At 34.1% G+C, this 20,613-nt stretch overlaps 2 protein-coding genes and 1 long non-coding RNA gene across 6 annotated transcripts; 2 read left to right on the forward strand and 1 right to left on the reverse strand.

Annotated features, from left to right (window-relative positions):
- The first annotated feature begins 1,375 nt into the window (after positions 1 to 1,375).
- On the forward strand, positions 1,376 to 5,298 carry LOC105144359 (protein-L-histidine N-pros-methyltransferase CARNMT1). Its single transcript, XM_011053223.2, has 7 exons — positions 1,376 to 1,912; positions 2,251 to 2,458; positions 3,246 to 3,403; positions 3,670 to 3,810; positions 3,876 to 4,038; positions 4,440 to 4,673; positions 4,747 to 5,298. Exons 1-7 carry the CDS (start codon positions 1,797 to 1,799, stop codon positions 4,915 to 4,917), a joined length of 1,191 nt encoding a protein of 396 aa, XP_011051525.1. The 5' UTR covers positions 1,376 to 1,796; the 3' UTR covers positions 4,918 to 5,298.
- Positions 4,409 to 20,609, reverse strand: LOC105144358 (protein KTI12 homolog). Of its 4 annotated transcripts, XR_015545588.1 has the most exons (8): positions 20,282 to 20,609; positions 18,759 to 19,020; positions 18,546 to 18,684; positions 18,406 to 18,468; positions 7,955 to 8,151; positions 6,944 to 7,050; positions 6,129 to 6,283; positions 5,202 to 5,998 (listed from the first exon to the last, which is right to left on the reverse strand). XR_015545588.1 is itself a non-coding variant. In XM_087407593.1 (7 exons), the coding sequence occupies exons 1-7, from the start codon at positions 20,451 to 20,453 to the stop codon at positions 6,264 to 6,266; spliced, it is 960 nt and encodes a 319-aa protein (XP_087263719.1). In that variant the 5' UTR covers positions 20,454 to 20,609; the 3' UTR covers positions 5,202 to 6,263. The 4 variants fall into 4 exon arrangements, 3 of the variants coding, with proteins under 3 accessions (XP_011051522.1, XP_087263719.1, XP_011051524.1); XM_087407593.1 differs by having other exon boundaries at positions 5,202 to 6,283; XM_011053222.2 differs by having other exon boundaries at positions 5,202 to 6,283; positions 6,944 to 6,974; positions 20,282 to 20,606.
- Positions 9,508 to 15,867, forward strand: LOC147909042 (uncharacterized). The gene is made up of 2 exons (XR_015545591.1): positions 9,508 to 9,597; positions 15,446 to 15,867. It is a non-coding gene; the product is annotated as an uncharacterized LOC147909042 (long non-coding RNA).
- Positions 20,610 to 20,613: the final 4 nt, after the last annotated feature.

A 20,613-nucleotide genomic window follows, 5' to 3' on the forward strand; every position in this document is an offset into this window, starting at 1 on the left:
TCATCTCTAGTACGATCTTAATTCTCGTTAAAGCTACCAATTTGTCATTTTTTTCATTTCAAATTAATTCGTTACACACACACACACACACACACACGCACGCACGCACGCGCGCACACACACACACACACACACACACAGAGCAACGGCAACAGACCATCGAAGGTTGAGAACAATTCAATCACGCGCGCAAGCGCAGCGCTCCGACGAACACGTCACGCGCGGCGTCACCAATCCCACGCGCGGATTTTCTGTCGCGCATGACTGCGTCGAAAGTCATTAAAAAAGAATCCGAGGCTCCAATCAATCTTATACAATAAATGCCACGCAAAAATTATAATTGTGGCAAAATTCTATTGGATTTTATCAAGAAGAGACCCCAGGCCACGAAGGCAATATATATGCGCCGATCGTCGCCGATTTCTCTCTCTTAGTGTCCAGAGTCTCGCTTATATCGTGTAGAAAACCGCCGTGAAAAACCGCCACGTAAAACCGCTGTAAAGAAGATTCCTTCGAGAAAATCGCCGATTTTCTATTACTACTGAATAAAATAATTCGGAAAAGATGATTATATCGAATATTTTGTGATAATCATTTATTTGTACTGAATTTGTGGTTGTAAAAATTGAAGTAAATCTTTAGTCAAACTACAAAGAAACGGAGTTCTTTTCACTTTCATATCAGCCGTGTGTCGTCCTCTCACTTTAATCTTTACGCGCGGTGCAGTCCCGCACATATATGTACAATATGTATCATAATGATTAATTAAATATTGGGTCATCTAAAAAGTATCCGCGGTACTTTGTCACTAGATATATAACCATCAACACACATCTAGTGACAAAAAACCGCGGATACTTTTTAGATGACCCAATATATGTTTCAACATATCGATCATTCAATAGAAAGTTATTAGTTAGTATTCATATCAAATGCATAATGTAAACTAGACCTATATGTCGATGAACGACATGAACTCAAACTTTTGTCAATGAACGAACTTTTTCTACGGCTACGTTCCAAAGGAATTCCTCTCCGAGGAAGATTTTACTCTATATGCTATAGTATATGTTACATATACTATATATTTTGAGAAAATTTTCCTCGGAGAGGAAGTTTTGAAACGTAGCCTAAAATGAGGACTAGCTCTACTCCTCGAATGCGAAGTCTAGAAATACTAGGTCTATGATATTCATCAATCATTCATTCAGCAGTCATTTAAAATATACAAAATATACAATATAAGAAATAAGTTCATGATTGGCTGCTAATCACGTGATTGCATGACCAATCAGGACACTTAACATCAGCGCTTCTCTTATAAATATTGGACTCTAGACCAGCTGAGTTGGCTTGAAGTAGGGGAAACTTATGATAATTTGAAATTGAAGAATTTAAAGTCAATAAAACAACGAGAACCTATCGTGTTCTCCCGAGATTCGTTCATTTTAGACAAGTGTTCCATACCCTCCATAACCTTTCTCTCCTTCGATTAACGTTTATTTCATTATAACCACGAAAAATACAGAAAAGGGAATATCGATGTTACCATCTCCATCAGCTGCACCTTCCGCGTCACCTTTCACATCTCCCTTCCTTACTAGTGCTCGTGTATACATACACCTCTCTCGTTGCTTCGGGTACAGAAGGTGCGGACGGGGAGCGGCTACCGCCGGTGCCGTACGAAAGAACTGTAAACTCTTCAATTCTAACCCAAACGCTCTCCGACACGCGGAGTGAGAGCTAGTATTCGTTAAATAAGACCCCCGCGGCCCGCGGAAAGTCGTATATTAAAGATGGAAGCGATGGATACGACTGCGAGTTCGCATCCGAGAAGAATGCACAATAGTTACGAGGATGAAGAGGAGCGAAAGCACTTTCAGAGAATCGTCTCCGCATTCAGATATTACAAGTGAGTGCCGCGGGTCTTTTTTGACGTTCACTTCTCTCCCCATTTTCTTTCGTTCCTTTTTATTCCTTTTTATTCCTTGATGTCGACGGCGAGAACCGGTACGACAACAACTGTGGTCTTGAATTCCAATCGTTTTCCTTTTTATTATTGCTCAAGAGTCACTGGAGAGACACGTCGCATTAATTATTGTTCATTGCGAATATTCGATTGATAAGCGATTACTATTCAGAGGTCACTCCTGTGATATTTTTTTTATCATAATATGTAAATAACATTGGCGACTCGATGCATACAGGAATTCTTCCGTTTGTTTAATTTCTTCTATTTTTTTTGCGCAGGACACACTCCTTGCTAAGAGTAAGAAAAACAGAGTCTTATTTTCTTAGTCTACCACAACATCATCAGAAGCTTTTGTCAAAGTACAAGGAACATTTACAAGAGGTTAAACGATGTATCGAGAACAATGACCAGATCATAAAACTCATAATAAAAGATGTAGCCCATATATTTGAAAACGTATGTCCAACTACTGCTCAAGTTGACAATGTAAGAGACATTTACCTAACGTTTTATTTATCGCACATAAGTAGAGTTTAATTAGTTTAGTAAAGTTTTTTTATACAATATAATATTAATATGTTTTGAAATTTTTATATATTTTGATATTTTTATCCATACAACATATTTTAAAGACATCTGAGAGATGTCCTTAGGACATAGGACATTCTCTAGATGTTCCTTGAAGATGTATGTTACATGGGATATACTTTGGTTAAATTTAATTTTAATTACTTCAACCTAGGAATGCTAAGTGCTAAGTTAAAAAGTTAAATTAAAAGGTTATTTTTATCGATAATTATTAACTTTTAATTTGACTTTTTGGAAGTCAATCTTCAGATCCAATATGAGGGAATAATGAGTATATAATTTAAAAATTTTATATCTTTTATATTGTTTAATCATTAGTTGTAAACAAAACTAACCAGTTCATTAATGGATATGCTATGAGAAAGGAAAAATATAAAAAATTATGAAAAATATGGTTAAATTTTTTTTCTTTCTTTTTTTCTTTAATTGTTCATTCAGACCAAATTTAACTGTTAATTTTTCAATTACTTTCTTTATTAATATAACTTCTACTTCAATTAATTTCATTATGGACTATTTAAATACAAGTTCATATTGAACTTGTATTTAAATAAATTAAATTTTCAAGACTATTAATTTTAACTAAATTTAATTTGAAAAAAAAGTTAACTTATTCAACTCTGCTTAAACTGTGCTATCTCTATGATATTGTTCTATTATGTAAAATAGATGAATTTCATTACAGACGTTAAACCTAAGGCCTGTAATGTCGGATCAAGAGAAAGTGCAAGCTACCATTAAGCAATTGGTACGGGACTGGAGTGTGGAAGGTGCTGAGGAACGAAAAGCGTGTTATCAGCTAATTGTAGACGAAATATTATATCAATTTCCATTGGAGAATTGGTATGATAATTCATAATTATTGTACAGCAATTATTGTAATATATCAAGGAACACAAAACAAAAAAAAAACAAAATCAAGAGAAACTTGTAAAATCTCTTAAAGCTTATAAGACCTTAAGCTGCTTTTTCATCAAAGGATACACTAAATTAATATATAGGATGAACCTTTGATAAAATTACAGCTGAAAATATATTTCAAAAGTTTCTTTTGTAAATCACACCGAGACATGACTGAAAGAAATATCAAATGATAGTTGAATTTCCAGTAAACCATCGGACGTGCATATTTTAGTACCTGGTGCAGGATTAGGCCGTCTTGCTTTTGAAATTGCGAAGCGTGGATATACCTGCCAAGGAAATGAATTTTCCCTATTCATGCTGTTTGCATCGAACTTTGTATTAAACAAGTAAGTAATAGTAATGCAAATAATCATCTTCGCATCTTTTGTCACAATTTTTCCTTTTGTAATAGATGTAGAGATATAAATTTGTATCAAGTACATCCATGGGTGCATCAATATATGAATAACTTGAAACCTGAGCACCAGACGCAAGCGGTTTCTTTCCCCGACGTAAGTCCGAGCGATCTTCCAGGAAATGCGCAATTCTCTATGACCGCGGGTGATTTTTTAGAGGTGATTTTTAAAACAAGAATATGTAACGTGCAGAATGAGTACAAAGTATTTGTACAGAGAAAATATTTTTTAAAAACCTTACTTTTAGAAAGTAAATATTAATTATTTATTTATAATGTTCTGTTCTAGTATAAATAAAAGAGTACGAATACTTTTTGTGTGTGCAATACTACAAATTTTCATTTTCGCTTATTATTAAGATAATATATTTTAATTATTACATCGTTTTACAGACAAAATAATTTTGAAAAATGTACAATTTATTTTATTCTTTGTTAGTAAATCGCTAGTTAATGTTTACTTTCTGAAAATAAAATTTTAATTTCTCCTCTACAAATACTTTTTGCATTAACTGTAAGTAATCATAATATTATCTGTTCAGTTAACATGATTTATTTCAGGTTTATACGGAGAGCAGTCATTGGGATTGCATCGCGACATGTTTCTTCATAGACTGTGCCAATAACGTTGTACAATTTATCGAGACAATTTATAAGATCTTGAAACCAGGTGGCGTCTGGATAAATCTCGGACCGTTGCTTTATCATTTCAGCGATTTACCGAACGAAGACTCAATCGAGCCAAGTTACGACGCTATCCGTGATGTTATTCTAGGCTTTGGCTTTCAATTGGAGGTAATAAACTTTATTTTTACGTACGATATTCCTAAAACATTCACGGATGTATAGTCTATTTTTTTTTTTTTAGAAAGAAGAGACAAAAGTGAAAACGCGTTATGCCCAGAATATTAATAGTATGTTACAGTGCGAATATAATAGCGTGTACTTTGTTTGTCGAAAACCAAATGGACATGTGGACGGTGTAAATCACAATCAGAATGGAGATGAAACTAACAGTGCGCAAGAACAAGAGAATTGATTACAGCGCTTTTTCTTCTTGAAAAAGTGTAGAACGCTGAGATGTTATTGTTTAAGTGCAGCCGTGTTTCACATGTGAGAACTAGTTCTATGCGTTTGTGTTTAAGACTTATATTTTTTTTTTATATCTTTATCTGTCTCATTCTATTCTAATATAAAGACTCATTTCATATAAAAAAGTTTTCAATGGCGCTATGAGATTGTTTTCGTAACGTCAATAATGCCTTGAAAATAATAGAACTATTTTTTTAAATTAATCAGTGTACCATAATTGCAGACAATATCTAATCTAATTACATTTCTTGTTTATTGTATCATGAGTAATTTGATTGAAGTCAAAACATATGTTTTGACAAAGGTTTTATAAATATTTACAAATCAATGATTTTCATTATTGTACAATTATGCGATGTTATTGCGTGATAATAAGATTATGTGTATATATATATATACACGCGCGCGCGCACACACACACACACACACACACACACACACACACACACACACACATACACAGGATATTCAATGTAACGATCCATACGATTTTTCAGATACTTCCGACAGTTAAAAAAAAGTTGAAAGATGAATATTTATTTGTTTTATACAGACTATAACATGCGATGAAAAATTTAAAAAACATTTTTTCATAAAAAATCAAACTCGTCTTAAGAAGATTCTAAAGCAAACCTCGAACTCCAACGAAATCACCAGAGGTCGCGCCGCGCGCCGCACTGTGGGAATAGGTGACTCAATTGACGAGTCAAATTCTCAAGACAAGCCCACTCTTGTCGTATGACGTGATGTAAAGTATAATGATCGACCACTTTTCTTGTAACTAATAACGATGAATTTTATTACTGGAATATGTATGAATACCGTACAGAATGAGCGCCATAATCTCTCTGACTTCTTATTTTTCTCTGACGCTGCTTGTAGGCAACTCGCAACCTACAAAATCCTTAGGCTTTTTACACTCGCTGCGCTAGTGAGGTATTGAGAACGTAGTTCCCTACAGCACACCGACATGTCTTTATACTACCACAGCAATATCTCACAACCTATGATATACGCAGTCACACAACCTATGATACACATGTCAATTTTCGTATAAGAAATTCATTGCGATAAAGCGTCTAAGTCTAATTCTAAGAACTCGACTCGTTTGTTCGTGTAAAATAACTACTTGTTTGGGTATCACTATTTCGTACGTACAGGTTGCAAAGCTTTCATATCAAGCAAATGTCACGACTTGACAGTTGAGACGCCATGTTACACTAAGAAATGATAAAAAATATATCAATTTCGAAATTTTGGATCGTTCTCGGCACTCCACTATCCAGACACATATTAATGTGTACACTTTAATCCTGGAAAAGGATTTTCGAATCGGTGAAATAGAAAAAAAATATTTCTTATACAAAAATTATACGTGTTTACGTGGTAAAACAGGTTTTAGGATCACCTTAAATGTTCTAAATAGCGCCATACAATTTTTTCTCATAATATTGTAAGGGTCTTCAAGAATTCAAATCACTATCAAAATGTCACTTTTATTGATTTTATTGCATATTTTATTAAATAAATACATGTATGTATATATATATATTAGGTGTTGGAATTAATTCGTAGCGTTTTACAAGTGATGGGAAGTACTTTCATTAATGTATTTTTTAATGCTCATGTGAAATAAATAACATTCTTTCATTAAAAACGCTACGAATTAATTCCAACACCTAATATATATATATACTATATATATGTTTATGTTCTATGTCTAGTCAGAAGTTGAAAGTACTGCTGTTAAAAATAATGTTGCAAATTTATTGAGTATCAATAAAATCAATAAAATATCAATAAAAGTAACATTTCAGTAGTTTGAATTTGTTTTTAAGACCCCTACAATATTATGAACAAAATTGTATGGTGTTATTTAAAAAATTTAAGATGACTTTGATTTTTTTATAAAGAAAATGTTTTTTAAATTTGTTATTACATGTTGTAATCTGTATAAAACAATGAATATTCACCTTTTAACTTTTTTCTAATTGTCGGAAGTACCTGAAAAATTGTGCGAATCGTCACGCTAAACATCCTGTGTGTACGGAGTGTCTCTAAATTCCTGCAGTACTTTATACTGAAACAAATAACTTTTCTTTAGTAAAATTGCCGTCCGATAAATAATTTTTGCTCTTATTTTTTAACTTCAATCTACTCTTCTGCAAAAACTACTTATCGGACGCAATTTTACTACAGGAAAAAGTTGTTTTTTGTGTTAAAACGAACAACTTTTTCCTATAGTAAAATTACATTAGATAAATAATTTTTGCGTTTACTCGTATAACTTTAACCTGCTCTTCTGCAAAACTTGTCAGACATAATTTTGCAAAAAGAAAAAGTTGTTTGTTTTAAAATATCACATCTTGTACTCCATATGCAGGAATTTAGAGACACTCTGTATATACGTGGATCATTCCATAAGTCTGATAAATCTTTATGAGTAACTCTTTTTAACATGAATGAAAAGTATCATTCTTCAAACTCTTCCAAGTCAAATTTCAACCAAAATTGATGCGTTGTTCACATTTGGTAATTGTTTAAAGCGAGCGAGAAATTAAATAGTTGCCGCGTGTAAAAATAAAAAAGGAAACGAATTTCATGCAAAATTAAATGGATGAGGAATAAAGTGAATGAGGAATCAATTCGAAATCAAATTCTGTAATTTTGCACAGAATTCATTTTTTTTTTCATTTTTGTACGCTGCAATTGCTAAATTTGTCAATCGCTTTAAATGACTATCGAACGCATCAACAACGCATCAATTCTAACTGACATGTGGAAGGGTTTAAAGAGGAGAGATAATTTTCAGGTGTCATGTCATCAAATGGATTGTTATCATTTTATAAAGATTTATCAGACTTTATCGAACGACCTTCGTGTACACATACACACGCGCACACACACGCGCGCGCGCGCGCACACACACATGTAAAGTCATATTAAAATTAAAAAACAAAAAAGATATGTAAATTCACTTTTACCGTATATTGTTATTGAGATATTGTACAAATAACGTGGTAATTTGATCAACTTCATTTTGTTGCATTTTACTAAAAGTTATAAATTGTCTTCTTAATATTGCAAGTTTCGATGGTACGGTTGTGCGTTTTAAATTCACACTAGAACCTGGTATTTTTATATCGTAGTTTATTCCCAGTTGTTGCATTGACAGTATCACCTTTAAAAAAAAATATTTCTTGTTAACATTCATATATAAACCACGACGTTTGATAGAGCATTGTGTACAGCTTTACAGACTGCATACATTATATTATATAACTTTTTTTACTTCAAAAGTGACAATAACAAAAATTGAGTTTTCCAGAAAAGGAGAAAAATTATTTTTAAGCATAACAGAAAGTTATTGATTAATCAAATTGAATATTGGTCAAATAAATAGACTTTTAACATAACCAAGAATTTTTCTGTTATTTTCGTTTCATAATCCTTAAAAAAACCCTTATTTAATTGTTACGTTTGTTATATAAAAATTCATTGATAATGATGATCAATAAAATAATTTTTAATTCGTTCAATATAATAATCGAAAATTTTGCTTCTTTTCAAAGTTGGATCACTTTTGAAGTAAGGAAGCGATATATTGTACAGTAAAAAAAAAAGCATTTAAGACCCGATTGTTCCATTTTTGGTAAATTTTACTTGTTAGGTAAATCTGGCAATCCATGCATGTGACTGGGTAATCTTGTTATTTACCCAACAGGTAAAATTTATCAAAAGATGGAATAATCGGTCCTAAATGAAGGAAAAACAAAAACACAGTTATTACATCTGAATTTTAGTATTTAACACTTAATCACTTGCTCCATGAATGTGTAGTAGTACACTTGCGAATTATTATCAAATATGTAATACTACTATATTGCTAACAACGCCAATTAAAAGCGAAAACATCACGCAGATAATATCTACCTCTCACTTAGATAGTGTACCCGCTTCACTTAAATAGTACGCATGCGCGCGTTTCTAACCAATTTTATAATGTACATACATCTGTACTGGTCCGCGTTCGTATTTATTACGTATGCATATTACATATCTGGAGTGGTAGTGTCTCGGCGTTAAGCATGACGCGAAACATGGACGTGCCTCCTTTACGCGAGTCAGCGAGTTGCGCCAGATCGAAGTTATCGGATCTCAATAACGGTATGATTATACGCGTGTCCAACATTATTGTTTATATAAAAGTGTTTAAAAAAAAGAAACAAAAATGCGACTTTGTTACTTATGCCAGCGCATGCGCACATTCGAGGTACACTGTGGAAGTGAGAGATCCGATATTCTCTATCTCGCTGTCTTCGTACACTCCCATTCCTAAAAAGAGGCTGCGTTAGCAATATAGGAATATTACAAATAATTATTGCCATGGAATTAATTATATAAGTGAATCATTGCGCATAATGCCGGAGTTCGATCAATCAAAATTGTACTGATTTGCAAAAGTGTACTTATTTGTAGAACGAATCATGTGAATTTCTGCAAATGAATTCAAAAATTGATTGGTTGACAGATCTCCCCACTACTTTCAACCCATTGCATCCGTGGGAATAGTATACTTTACTTCTTACATCATAATTATTACTAGAGCTATAATGGAATAAGAAAGGTGAGTTATTCCCATAAACATAGAGTTGGTCTCACCAACTTCGATTAATCTAATCGGTCAATTAAGTGTCAATCATGATTGGTCAATTCTGCTGAACAGCAAATGCAATTGATCAGTTCCAATGTAACAATCAATTGATAACTTAACGCCGCGTTAAGGTTAGACAGAGATACTAATATATTTCTCTCTGTTATCGATTTTGTTAAGACTATTAGAGATCCTCATAGGAAGAGAGTGGCAAATTGTATTAATCGTGACCCGATTTCCTCTGATTGGACATGAGCATCAAAGCCATGGTGGGGGTATGCCGTTTAGGTTAGATGACTGCAAAAGTCCCAGTACGTTTGTCACCTTGTGCTGCATTTCCTCTTTAATTTTACAATTGATAAGGTCTTTGTAAATGATACATATTATTAATCTTGGAAGTATATATCTTCCTCTATTGTATATACAGGGTATCTGGAAATCGCTTGGCGCGCGGATAATTGGGAGTGGGGAGTTTAGCCTGGCAAGCTGCCTGTCGTCCGAGCTATGGAGGCTCGCGGCGGTTTGCGCGGCGCGGGGCGCGTATACACTTCGCAGTAATAGGCCGAACGGCGCGCGTATTCGGCTATCTTTAAGGATTAATATCTCGTTAACTATTAGGGAAACTTACAAAATGGTAGAGGACTTTTTGATTCAGTTTAATCCAGTCTACCTGCCCATGAAATATTTGGCGATTATTTCCAGACATCCTGTGTATATATATATATGTATGTATATATGTATGTATATGTATATGTATATATATATATATATATATATATACACACACATGAAATAAAATTACGAATTTTTACATTTCAGATATCAGGATTTGTGCATATTACAAAATGCCTGCCAGGTGTAATGCTTCCAGATGCACAACTCAAATAAAAAAGGATATTGCTGCATGACATTTGCCCAAGATCCGAGACAAAAAGTTGAGACAAATGGATTAACGCTGTCGGAAATTTCTAATTGATAACTTCCAAAATCAATTATACTGTGTGAAGTCAGTATCGAAGCGTGCATACAAATGTTTTATAATACAACTCCAGTAAACATCAACAAAAATAACACCATTATTATAATTTCTCATTTAATATATTGATATTGAGTGAGAAATTATAATATTGATGTTATTTTTGTTGATTATTTACGGGAGTTATATTAAACATTTGTATGCACGCTTTAGTATTGACCTCACACAGTACAGCTGATTTTGAAGGTTTCCAATCAGAAATTCTGGCAGTATCATTCCATTTTTGTTTCAATTTAAAATTTTGGATAAATGTTGCAGCAATATCCTTCTTTATTAGAATTTGTGTATCTTGGAGCTCTGCATCTGACGAGGCATTTCATAATATGCACAAATCCTGTTCAGATATCTGAAATGTAAAAATTCATAGTTTTATTTCATGTATATGCAATAGAGGAAGGTATATATTTCCAATATTAATAATATGTATCACTTACAAAGACCTTATCAATTGTAAAATTGAAGAAGAAATTGAAAGCACAAGCGTACTGCGACTTTTGCAGTCATCTAACCTAAACGGCATACCCCCACCATGGCTCTATGGAGCTTTGATGCCCATGTCTAATCAGAGGAGACCGGATCACGATGCAATTGCCACTCTTCCTGTGAGAGGCTCCGCACAATAAAAGGAACAGAGAACAGAGAATAAGAATATCAACCTATTAGAAATCATGTATTGTGGAATACACAGTTTCTGATGTTGTACGGAGCTCCTTTGGCTCTCTAAAAACTACTACCTGCATACAAAAGTCGACTCAAAACCTCAAATTGTCTTGTGTTGCCACTCTGATTAGAAGGTCTTTAATTTGGCCTGTAACATTCTCTCTCATTTCGCGCATACGTCGCTACTCTGAGAAAAGAGATCGAAAGAATCAACGAGGAATATAACAAGAATATATACCTTTATCTCCTTGCCTTTTCTTTCTAGTAAATGGCACTAAACAATCACTCTTTTTATTATCCATCATGCGTCATACTTCGTACTATTGGGTCATCTAAAAAGTATCCGCGGTTTTTTGTCACTAGATGGTGTTGATGGTCAATACATCTAGTGACAAAAAACCGCGGATACTTTTTAGATGACCCAATATTTCAATTCTTCGTTGCCGCTTTCGATCATCTCTTCCAGAGTAGACGCATGCGCGAAACGAGAGAGAAGGTCAAACAAATGCATCCTTTTATAAATGAGGACTACCTCATTTAACTTATAGTAACTGGAAGGGAAATACAGATGTCGAACTATGAGCAACATCTAAAGGACAGAAATATCTTTTTATCCTCTTTTGGCACATGCACAGAAAGAAGAAAAGTTATTGAGCAGGACAGAAATACATCTTCTGTCTCTCAGATGTTGCTCACACCTTTCACTCACTGCCACAGTATAAGTACATACAGCAGTGCTCGCAAAGATTTGCACATTTCGGGCCGATTCCGGCGCGCTACCTCCACTACCGCTCGAGGCTCGACGGCCGAGTCGCCGGACGCTCACGTGACGCTCTGGCTCAGGAGCGTCTCTGTAGCTTAAACGTGCATACTTTACTTTATTAAAGAATATTTTTCTTGCAAAATAATTTTTATTTATTAAAAAAAAATCAAATATTAAATTTTCTAAAACATTTTCAAACTAATTCAATAATTGTTATAAATTTACATCGAGAAGTTTCTACAACAGACTTACGAAGATTGAAGTCAGGAAATACGTGAATCTGGAAATTCCGTGTTTTCCATACGAAATTTTATGAAGTCTCAAGTAACGAGGATTCTATATTGCACTAACTATTTTCTATAAGCGAATATTATCATTTTAATTAAAATTATTGAATAGTTTCTAGTAGACAAGAATTATTATGACAAAATGTTTTAGAAAATTTAGTATTTGATATTTTTAAGGAAATAAAAATTTTGCAAGAAAAATATTCTTTAATAACATAAGGTACGATCTCCGTACCTTAAACGTACGTTTAAGCTACAGAGACGCTCCTGAACTAGAGCGTCACGTGAGCGCCCGGCGGCTCGGCCGCTGAGCCTTGAGCGGTAGTGGGGAAAGTACGTCAAAATCGGCCCGAAATGTGCAAATCTTTGCGAACATACAGTATGGAACTAATTCAAATTGGTTCTTAAAAATACAAAAAAAAAATAGAATGAAAAACGGGCAATTAAGAGCATTAATACGCGGTAATTGGTGTGAATATCATAAATACATATATTTCGATCGTATCTATTGATCTATTACAAACAATACCAAACTGAACGTTTCGGCTGTATTCAAGCCATCTCTAGCAGTCCCCAATTATAGTAATAATTGTTCACAATCTAATGTTCGTAACGTAGTAGAAATCGAGTGCAGCAAGTAAATCTCAATAAATTCCCATGTCTAGAGTGTATGTAACCGTTAGCTGATTAGCTAAGTGCGAGTTAAATCAGAAATAATTATTAAAGAGAACAGTTACTAAAAAAAAAAAAGGATAACAAAACTTTAAGGAGATTTCCTTACTGCACACCATAACTGCACAATATAAATTAAATAAGTTGAAATCACGAAAACAGATAAAATTAAATTAAATTTCTTAAAAGAAACATAACGTCGTAGTGTCAAAGCAGAGTTAACTAATGTAAGAGAACATTCAGAAATAAATATTCTAAGAGAGTAAACTACAACATTATCAAAAGTCATCGGATTGAAAAACAATATAGATAGCCGCTTAAGTATAAATACATCAATCAAAAAAATTATTAAAATTTATTAATTGTGTTCGTGTAAGTATGATGTAAGAACTCCGTGTCTGATTTCAAATTTAGGTCATTTTCCTGCATCTTAATATATTAAGCATTTCAGACACTAACCTTTTCCCAATATATCTCTCATTATCCAAAATTTTGATGTTAGTCCAATCAAAATCATGTTCAAATTGCAATCTATGTTCAGAAATAACAGACAAGTTACGGCTCTTTTTATTAATGTCATTTTTATGTTCGTTAATTCTAGTTTTCAATTTACGGCTCGTCTGTCCAATATAAGAAGTATTGCAATTTTTGCAATTAATCTTGTAAACTATATTTTTCTTTGAATCATGAGAAAGAACGTCTTTTCGTGCTTTAATATTGTAATTCCGTCAAGTTTGTTCAAACTGAAAAAAAGTTCTATCCAAGTTAATTTATGATAAATATTAAGGCGAACGGAATTAGAATTTAATATTTATCATAAATTAACTTTTTCGGGAAGATATCTCAGTTTTTTGTCTCTTCATCCTCTTTCATAAAAGAGATGTTTCTTATAAGCATGGTGGACAGAACTTTTTTACTATTTCATCCAAAATATCATAGGGATAATTTCAATTGTAATATTAGATAAGACATTTTTGGAAAATGATTATTGTATTAATTTTATTTTTGAAACGATCAATTTACGATTAAGATTTCTTTTAAAACGTAAGACGCTTAAATAAACAAATAAAACTAACATTGATAATAAAATAACTTCGTGGTTTACCATTCCTTTTTTGCCTTGTATTTATGACAAATTCAAGAGCATTATCAAAAATCATAATGTTAAATTGTCTTTCTTCAGTTTGAACAAACTTGACGGAATTATTAAAGCATAAAAAGACGTTCTTTCTCATGATTCAAAGAAAGATATAGTTTACAAGATTAATTGCAAATGCCTCTGATATAATAATTAATTACAATGCCTCTTATATTGGACAGACGAGCCGTAAATTGAAAACTAGAATTAACGAATATAAAAATGACATTAATAAAAAGAGCGGTAACTTCTACTATTTCTGAACATAGATTGCAATTTGAACGTGATTTTGATTGAATTAACATCAAAATTTTGGATAATGAGAGATATATTGGGAAAAGGTTAGTGTCTGAAATGCTTAATATATTAAGATGCAGGAAAATGGCTTAAATTTGAAATTAGACACGTTCTTACACCATGCTTACACGAACATAATTAATAATTTTAATAATTTTTTTTATTAGTGTATCTACACTTAAGCGGCTATCTATATTGTTTTTCAATCCGATGACTTTTGATAATGTTGTAGTTTATTCTCTTAGAATATTTATTTCTGAATGTTCTCTTACATTAGTTGACACTACTCTGCTTTGACACTACGAACGTTGTGTTTCTTTAAAGAAATTTAATTTAATTTTATCTGTTTTCGTGATTTCAACTTATTTAATTTATATTGTGCAGTTATGATGTGCAGTAAGGAAACCTCCTTAAAGTTTGGTTATCCTTCTTTTTTTAGTAACTTCTTTTTAATGATTATTTCTGATTTAGCTCGCACTTAGCTAATCAGCTAACTAACGGTTACATACCCTTCAGACATGGGAATCTGTTGAGATTTACTTGCTGCACTCGATTTCTACTACGTTACGAACATTAGATTGTGAACAATTATTACTATGATTGGGGACTGTTGAAGATGGCTTGAATACAGTCGAAACGTTCAGTTTGGTACTGTATGTAATAGATCAGTAGGTATGATTTAAATATATGTACAGGGTCCATTATGAAAGTAATGCGCATGATTTTATTGTGACGCGAATATCCATCGCAGCAGGATAAAATGGGTCGGGAAATGTGGTGCGGGATATGCCCTTCCAAGGCAGCCGGTCGCCAGTCTGCTCCGAGCAGTCTGAGTGGAAAGACGTGCCTCCGCGTGAAGTGTGTTTTTCTTGACTTTGTAACACGGCGCGATGGAGCGTTCGCTTGAACAGCGATACGCCATCAAGTTTTGCGTGCGACTTGGAAAGAATGCAACCGAAACATTCCAGATGCTTCAAGAGGCCTTCAAGGACGACTGCATTTCAAGGTCACAGTCCGGGAGGTGGCACAAGGCGTTCAAGGAGGGTCGGGAGGAGGTCGCCGACGAACCCCGTTCTGGACGCCCAACAACGGCCAGAACCGACGAAAACGTGAATCGTGTGTGCGAAGTTCTGCGTTCCGACCGTCGATTGAGCATCGCTGACACCCTAAACATGTCCACATTTGCGGTACATGGGATCAAGCTCCACCATGACAATGCCTCCAGCCACACGGCCTTCATCGTTGCCAATTACCTGGCCCGGAGTAACACCCCGGTGGTCCCCCAGTCCCCTTACAGTCCCGACTTGGCTCCGTGCGACTTTTTTTTGTTTCCCCGTCTGAAGAGAAAGCTGAAAGGAAAGCATTGAGAGTCCGTGGAAAACATCCAAAAGCATGTTACAACGTTCCTAAGAGACATTCCCGTCGATAAGTTTCAGCGTGCCTTTCAGGCGTGCCAGGCACGTCTCCGCAAGTGTATTGATTCAGGGGGAGAGTATTTTGAAGAATTTTGAGCATTTGTACCGCTACGATCAATAAATCTATTTTTCCCAGAAAATGCGCATTACTTTTATAATGGACCCTATATTTATGATATTCGCAACCATTACCGCGGATTAATGCTCTTAATTGCCCGTTTTTTCATTCTATTTTTTTATATAGTATGGATACTGAGCGTCGGCACTTTGATGTAGTGGGTCCCAAGTCACATGACTTGCTGCCATGTTGTGGGTAGGATAAATTCGTGTCATGAAAACGCACGCACGCACGCACGCACGCACGCACGCACGCACGCACGCACGCACGCACGCACGCACGCACGCACGCACGCACGCACGCACGCACGCACGCACGCACGCACGCACGCACGCACGCACGCACGCACGCACGCACGCACGCACGCACGCACGCACGCACGCACGCACGCACGCACGCACGCACGCACGCACGCACGCACGCACGCACGCACGCACGCACGCACGCACGCACGCACGCACGCACGCACGCACGCACGCACGCACGCACGCACGCACGCACGCACGCACGCACGCACGCACGCACGCACGCACGCACGCACGCACGCACGCACGCACGCACGCACGCACGCACGCACGCACGCACGCACGCACGCACGCACGCACGCACGCACGCACGCACGCACGCACGCACGCACGCACGCACGCACGCACGCACGCACGCACGCACGCACGCACGCACGCACGCACGCACGCACGCACGCGTACACAATATTGTAGGGGAAAGATTTAATTATATTTTATGGGAAGGAGATCCAGCTGACCTAATCTAACCTGCAATTTCAATTTGCTGAAGGCAGCCACATTCGTGGTTGGAAATCGACGCATGCGTACTAAAAATTGGGGATCACATAAAAAGTTTAGTGTCCATACTGTATGTACTTATACTATGTGACTGCTTGGATAGGTTATTCCACTTCCAGTTACTATAAGTTCTATGGATTATCCTACTCCTCGAATGCATCGTTTAGAGATACTAAGTTCACTTTTTTTTATTCCACCATAATAAAAAGCTAAGAGGTCGATTGTGTATTTTGAAATGAAATAAAAGTTACAAAAGTGAACAAATTCATTAGTTATTAATTAAATTATGAATATTCGAGTAAATCTGTTCACTTTTGTAATTTTCATTACATTTCAAGATACTCCCAGATAGTGATTTTACTGGATACCTGGATATCGGATAAACGCATATTATCGCGGCCAGATACTGAATACTCTAGCTAAAGAACAGAAATGCTTCTTTTACGTAAATGGCTTGTTATGAACAAAATTAAAAGAAATGAATAATTTAATTGAAAATTAAGTTACAATAATTAGTTAAATATAAGGAACGTGTAATTAAAATTTTATAAATTTTCATGAAAAATACATTAAATTTGATATGTCACGCACGCATGTCATGAAATTAAATTCAAATTATGTAACTTAAAAGTATATTAAATTTCATGAAATTTTTAACGGCGTAGTGATTGAGTGATTCCTATTCATGCAAGTTTCTTTGTGTCTTTTGATAATTATAAATTATACTATATTTTATTTTCCAAAATGAAATTTTAATATCCTAGAAAGTTGAAAATATGTTGGTAAATTTTTAGAGATTTTTTGAATTCTAAATAAATGAAAAAAATGGATGGATTCTAATGACCAATGTTTGGATGGATGAGGCATCAAATTATGTATGCGTTCCGATATTCACTGTTAGTACTGAAAATCTACAGCAAACATAATACAGGGTTGGCCATATTCGACGGAAAGATCTGGGCAACACTGTAACTTTTGACAGAGATGTTAGATCGAGTAACGACGTTTCCCATGATTGAAAAAAAAAACATCTTTCCGTTGAATATGGCCAACCCTGTATAATACATACTATATAGTTTCAGCACTGGCAGTGAACATCAGAACGCATCTTGTATCTTGTATTATAAGGGTTATTTACTTTGATAGAAACAATATTTTTATCAATTTTCTTGGTAACTATTGCTAAACAATTATTAAAAATAAAAATTTAATTTTTAAAAATTTAAATTTTTCATTATAAAAATTAATATTTTTGGATATAATTAGTGTTCAGTGTTGCTGAACATGGCTTTTTTTTGTGCACGCGCAACAATAATGGAGTTTTCAGTAAACAATGGTGTTAAAATAATATCCCCTATTATCTGTCTGGATAAAGTTATAAAAGACAATATTCGACTATTCGATATTATCCGACAAAGGTACATATCCGATGCATTCCTAATTATACATATGCATACGCACGCATGTGCATGCGCAAACATGCGCGCACGCACGCACGCACACACACACACACACACACGCATGCACGCACGCACACACACACACACACACACACACACACACACACACACACACACACACACAAAACTTACGTTTGTCGCATCTTTCGTTATATTATCCAATTCGTATAGGTAATTTGTGGAGGCTAATGGTGACTGAAAGAGTAAATATCTGTGAGTATTGGTGAGTATTGAAATATTATAAAAAAGGAAGATGAGAAAAAGATTCCAACAATTTGGGTACTCAAATTTGGTTTTGGTAATTTTCCTTTGTAGAGATAGCAATAAATCTCGTCACACATTAGAATGTCTCCGGGCATGATTGTGAAAAGTGGACAATCCCATCGGTTTGTAGTCTCTGGTATTTCGTATCTGTTGTATTCAATGTTTGGATATTAGAAATTTAAACTAGTTTCTTGTTATTATAATTATCATTACATCATCACCTGGTTATAAGTGAATCAAAAATTTCCCTGTCGTATTGATCTGAATCAAGTCTTTTATTGTTCCATAGCAAAGCTTGTTCGATTGGCAAGTTACAATACAGTGTGCACTGAGGGGTTTCATACAATTTGGTCGTGCAATAGATTTCATATCGATATCCCTTGATATAATTGCTGCCATCAAATATCAATAAGTCATTTGAATCTAGTTTACGTTGAATGTCTGATTTGATTGAACTCCTAATAGCTTTCTCCTTTTTCGAATCTGAAAATGCAAGACAGATTGATACGATGTAACATTTGAATATTTGTCACACATTGAAATTGTAAAATATCGGTAAATGTTAAGTATAGCATATTCCTTCTTCCCTTCTTCCTCCTACTCCTTTGATTTTCCTGTAATTTTGTAAATTTGTATATTGTGCATAGAATATGTATATTCCAAGAAAGCAAATTGTTGCTCAAATCTTGTTTTCTTATTATTAGATTTCGAAGTATTTTTTTTATGTTAGTAAGTTGAAAAAATGATAACTTAATAATACTTGACTACCCATGCTTATTAATGTTGTCTATGAATTAAAAAATATCATTTATAAATTAAGTATAAAATGATATATTAAATCGAACTGAATATTCAGTCGAACAATTTAATAATAATAAGAAAACAACATATTAATTATATAAGAAAATTACAGTTTAATTACATGAGAAAATAACAACTTTATTATATAAGAAAATTCGTATTTGATTAAAACAGAGAGTATGCAGATATATATTTTGAATCACGAACTATTCTTTGCTACATTTTGAATTATATGGTAAAATTATAGCAGAGAATTATATAATAAAATTACAACTTAGATTTAAATTTAAATTATAATTTCCTTATATAATTAAATTGCTTTTTATTATTAAGTTGTTGGAATATCACATTTTACACTTAATTTATAACTAAACTGACATTATTAATTCATAAATGATGACATTAGAGTAAAAAGATATTTTAATTCATTTTTAATTTATAAATAATAACATTAATGAGCATGTACAGTTGTAAATTATCATTAAATTATCATTTTCAAACTTACTGACATCAAAATACTTTGAAATTAAATAAGAAAACGAAACTTGAACGACGATTTTCCTTATTAGAATATATTTTATGCATAAAAACACACAGATTTACAAAATTATGAGAAAATTGGAGAAGTGCTATACTGAACATTTATCAAAATATCCATGTACATAAAGGTCGTATGCCAATATCAGAAAGACTGGAGAATGGATATTCCAGTCTTTTTCATAACAACACCAAACATCAGAGTAATTGTCCACATTTTGTAGTTCTTTTTCATAGTTCATATATGTTGCTAATACTGAAAATCTATAGTTCACATTATATATAATATTATTAGATAGATTTTTAATATTAACTTCTCTGGTATTAGCAGTATAAATCGAAACAATCAAAATTACATCTATGAAAACCTGTATGCAAATATCCTTCATTTCACTCTTCAAATTACCCGCAAAATATACATTTTTATTGTAACCCGTTTGGATTATTGCGTTGCTCTCGCTGATTATCTCCACGTTTTGCCCACTATTCTTCAACTTCTCCTCGAAGTAACTCTTGAGCTCGAGGCTCCTCGTGGTTTTGCCACTGCATGGTATGCCAGTTATCATTATTAGTGGCATTTTGATGTAATGTAATCGATGATAAAGTTTAAACTTTTACATGCACATAAAAAATTATTCAGTAGCACAACCAGTTCCGGATTTCATGAAATTAGACTCATTCAACACGTTTTTGCACGAAATGAATAAATATGGCAGAAAAAAATCATTTTAATTAATG

This window comes from Acromyrmex echinatior, chromosome 7 (genome assembly GCF_024713525.1).
Source record: "Acromyrmex echinatior isolate Ae372 chromosome 7, ASM2471352v2, whole genome shotgun sequence".
Classification (NCBI taxonomy): domain Eukaryota; kingdom Metazoa; phylum Arthropoda; class Insecta; order Hymenoptera; family Formicidae; genus Acromyrmex; species Acromyrmex echinatior.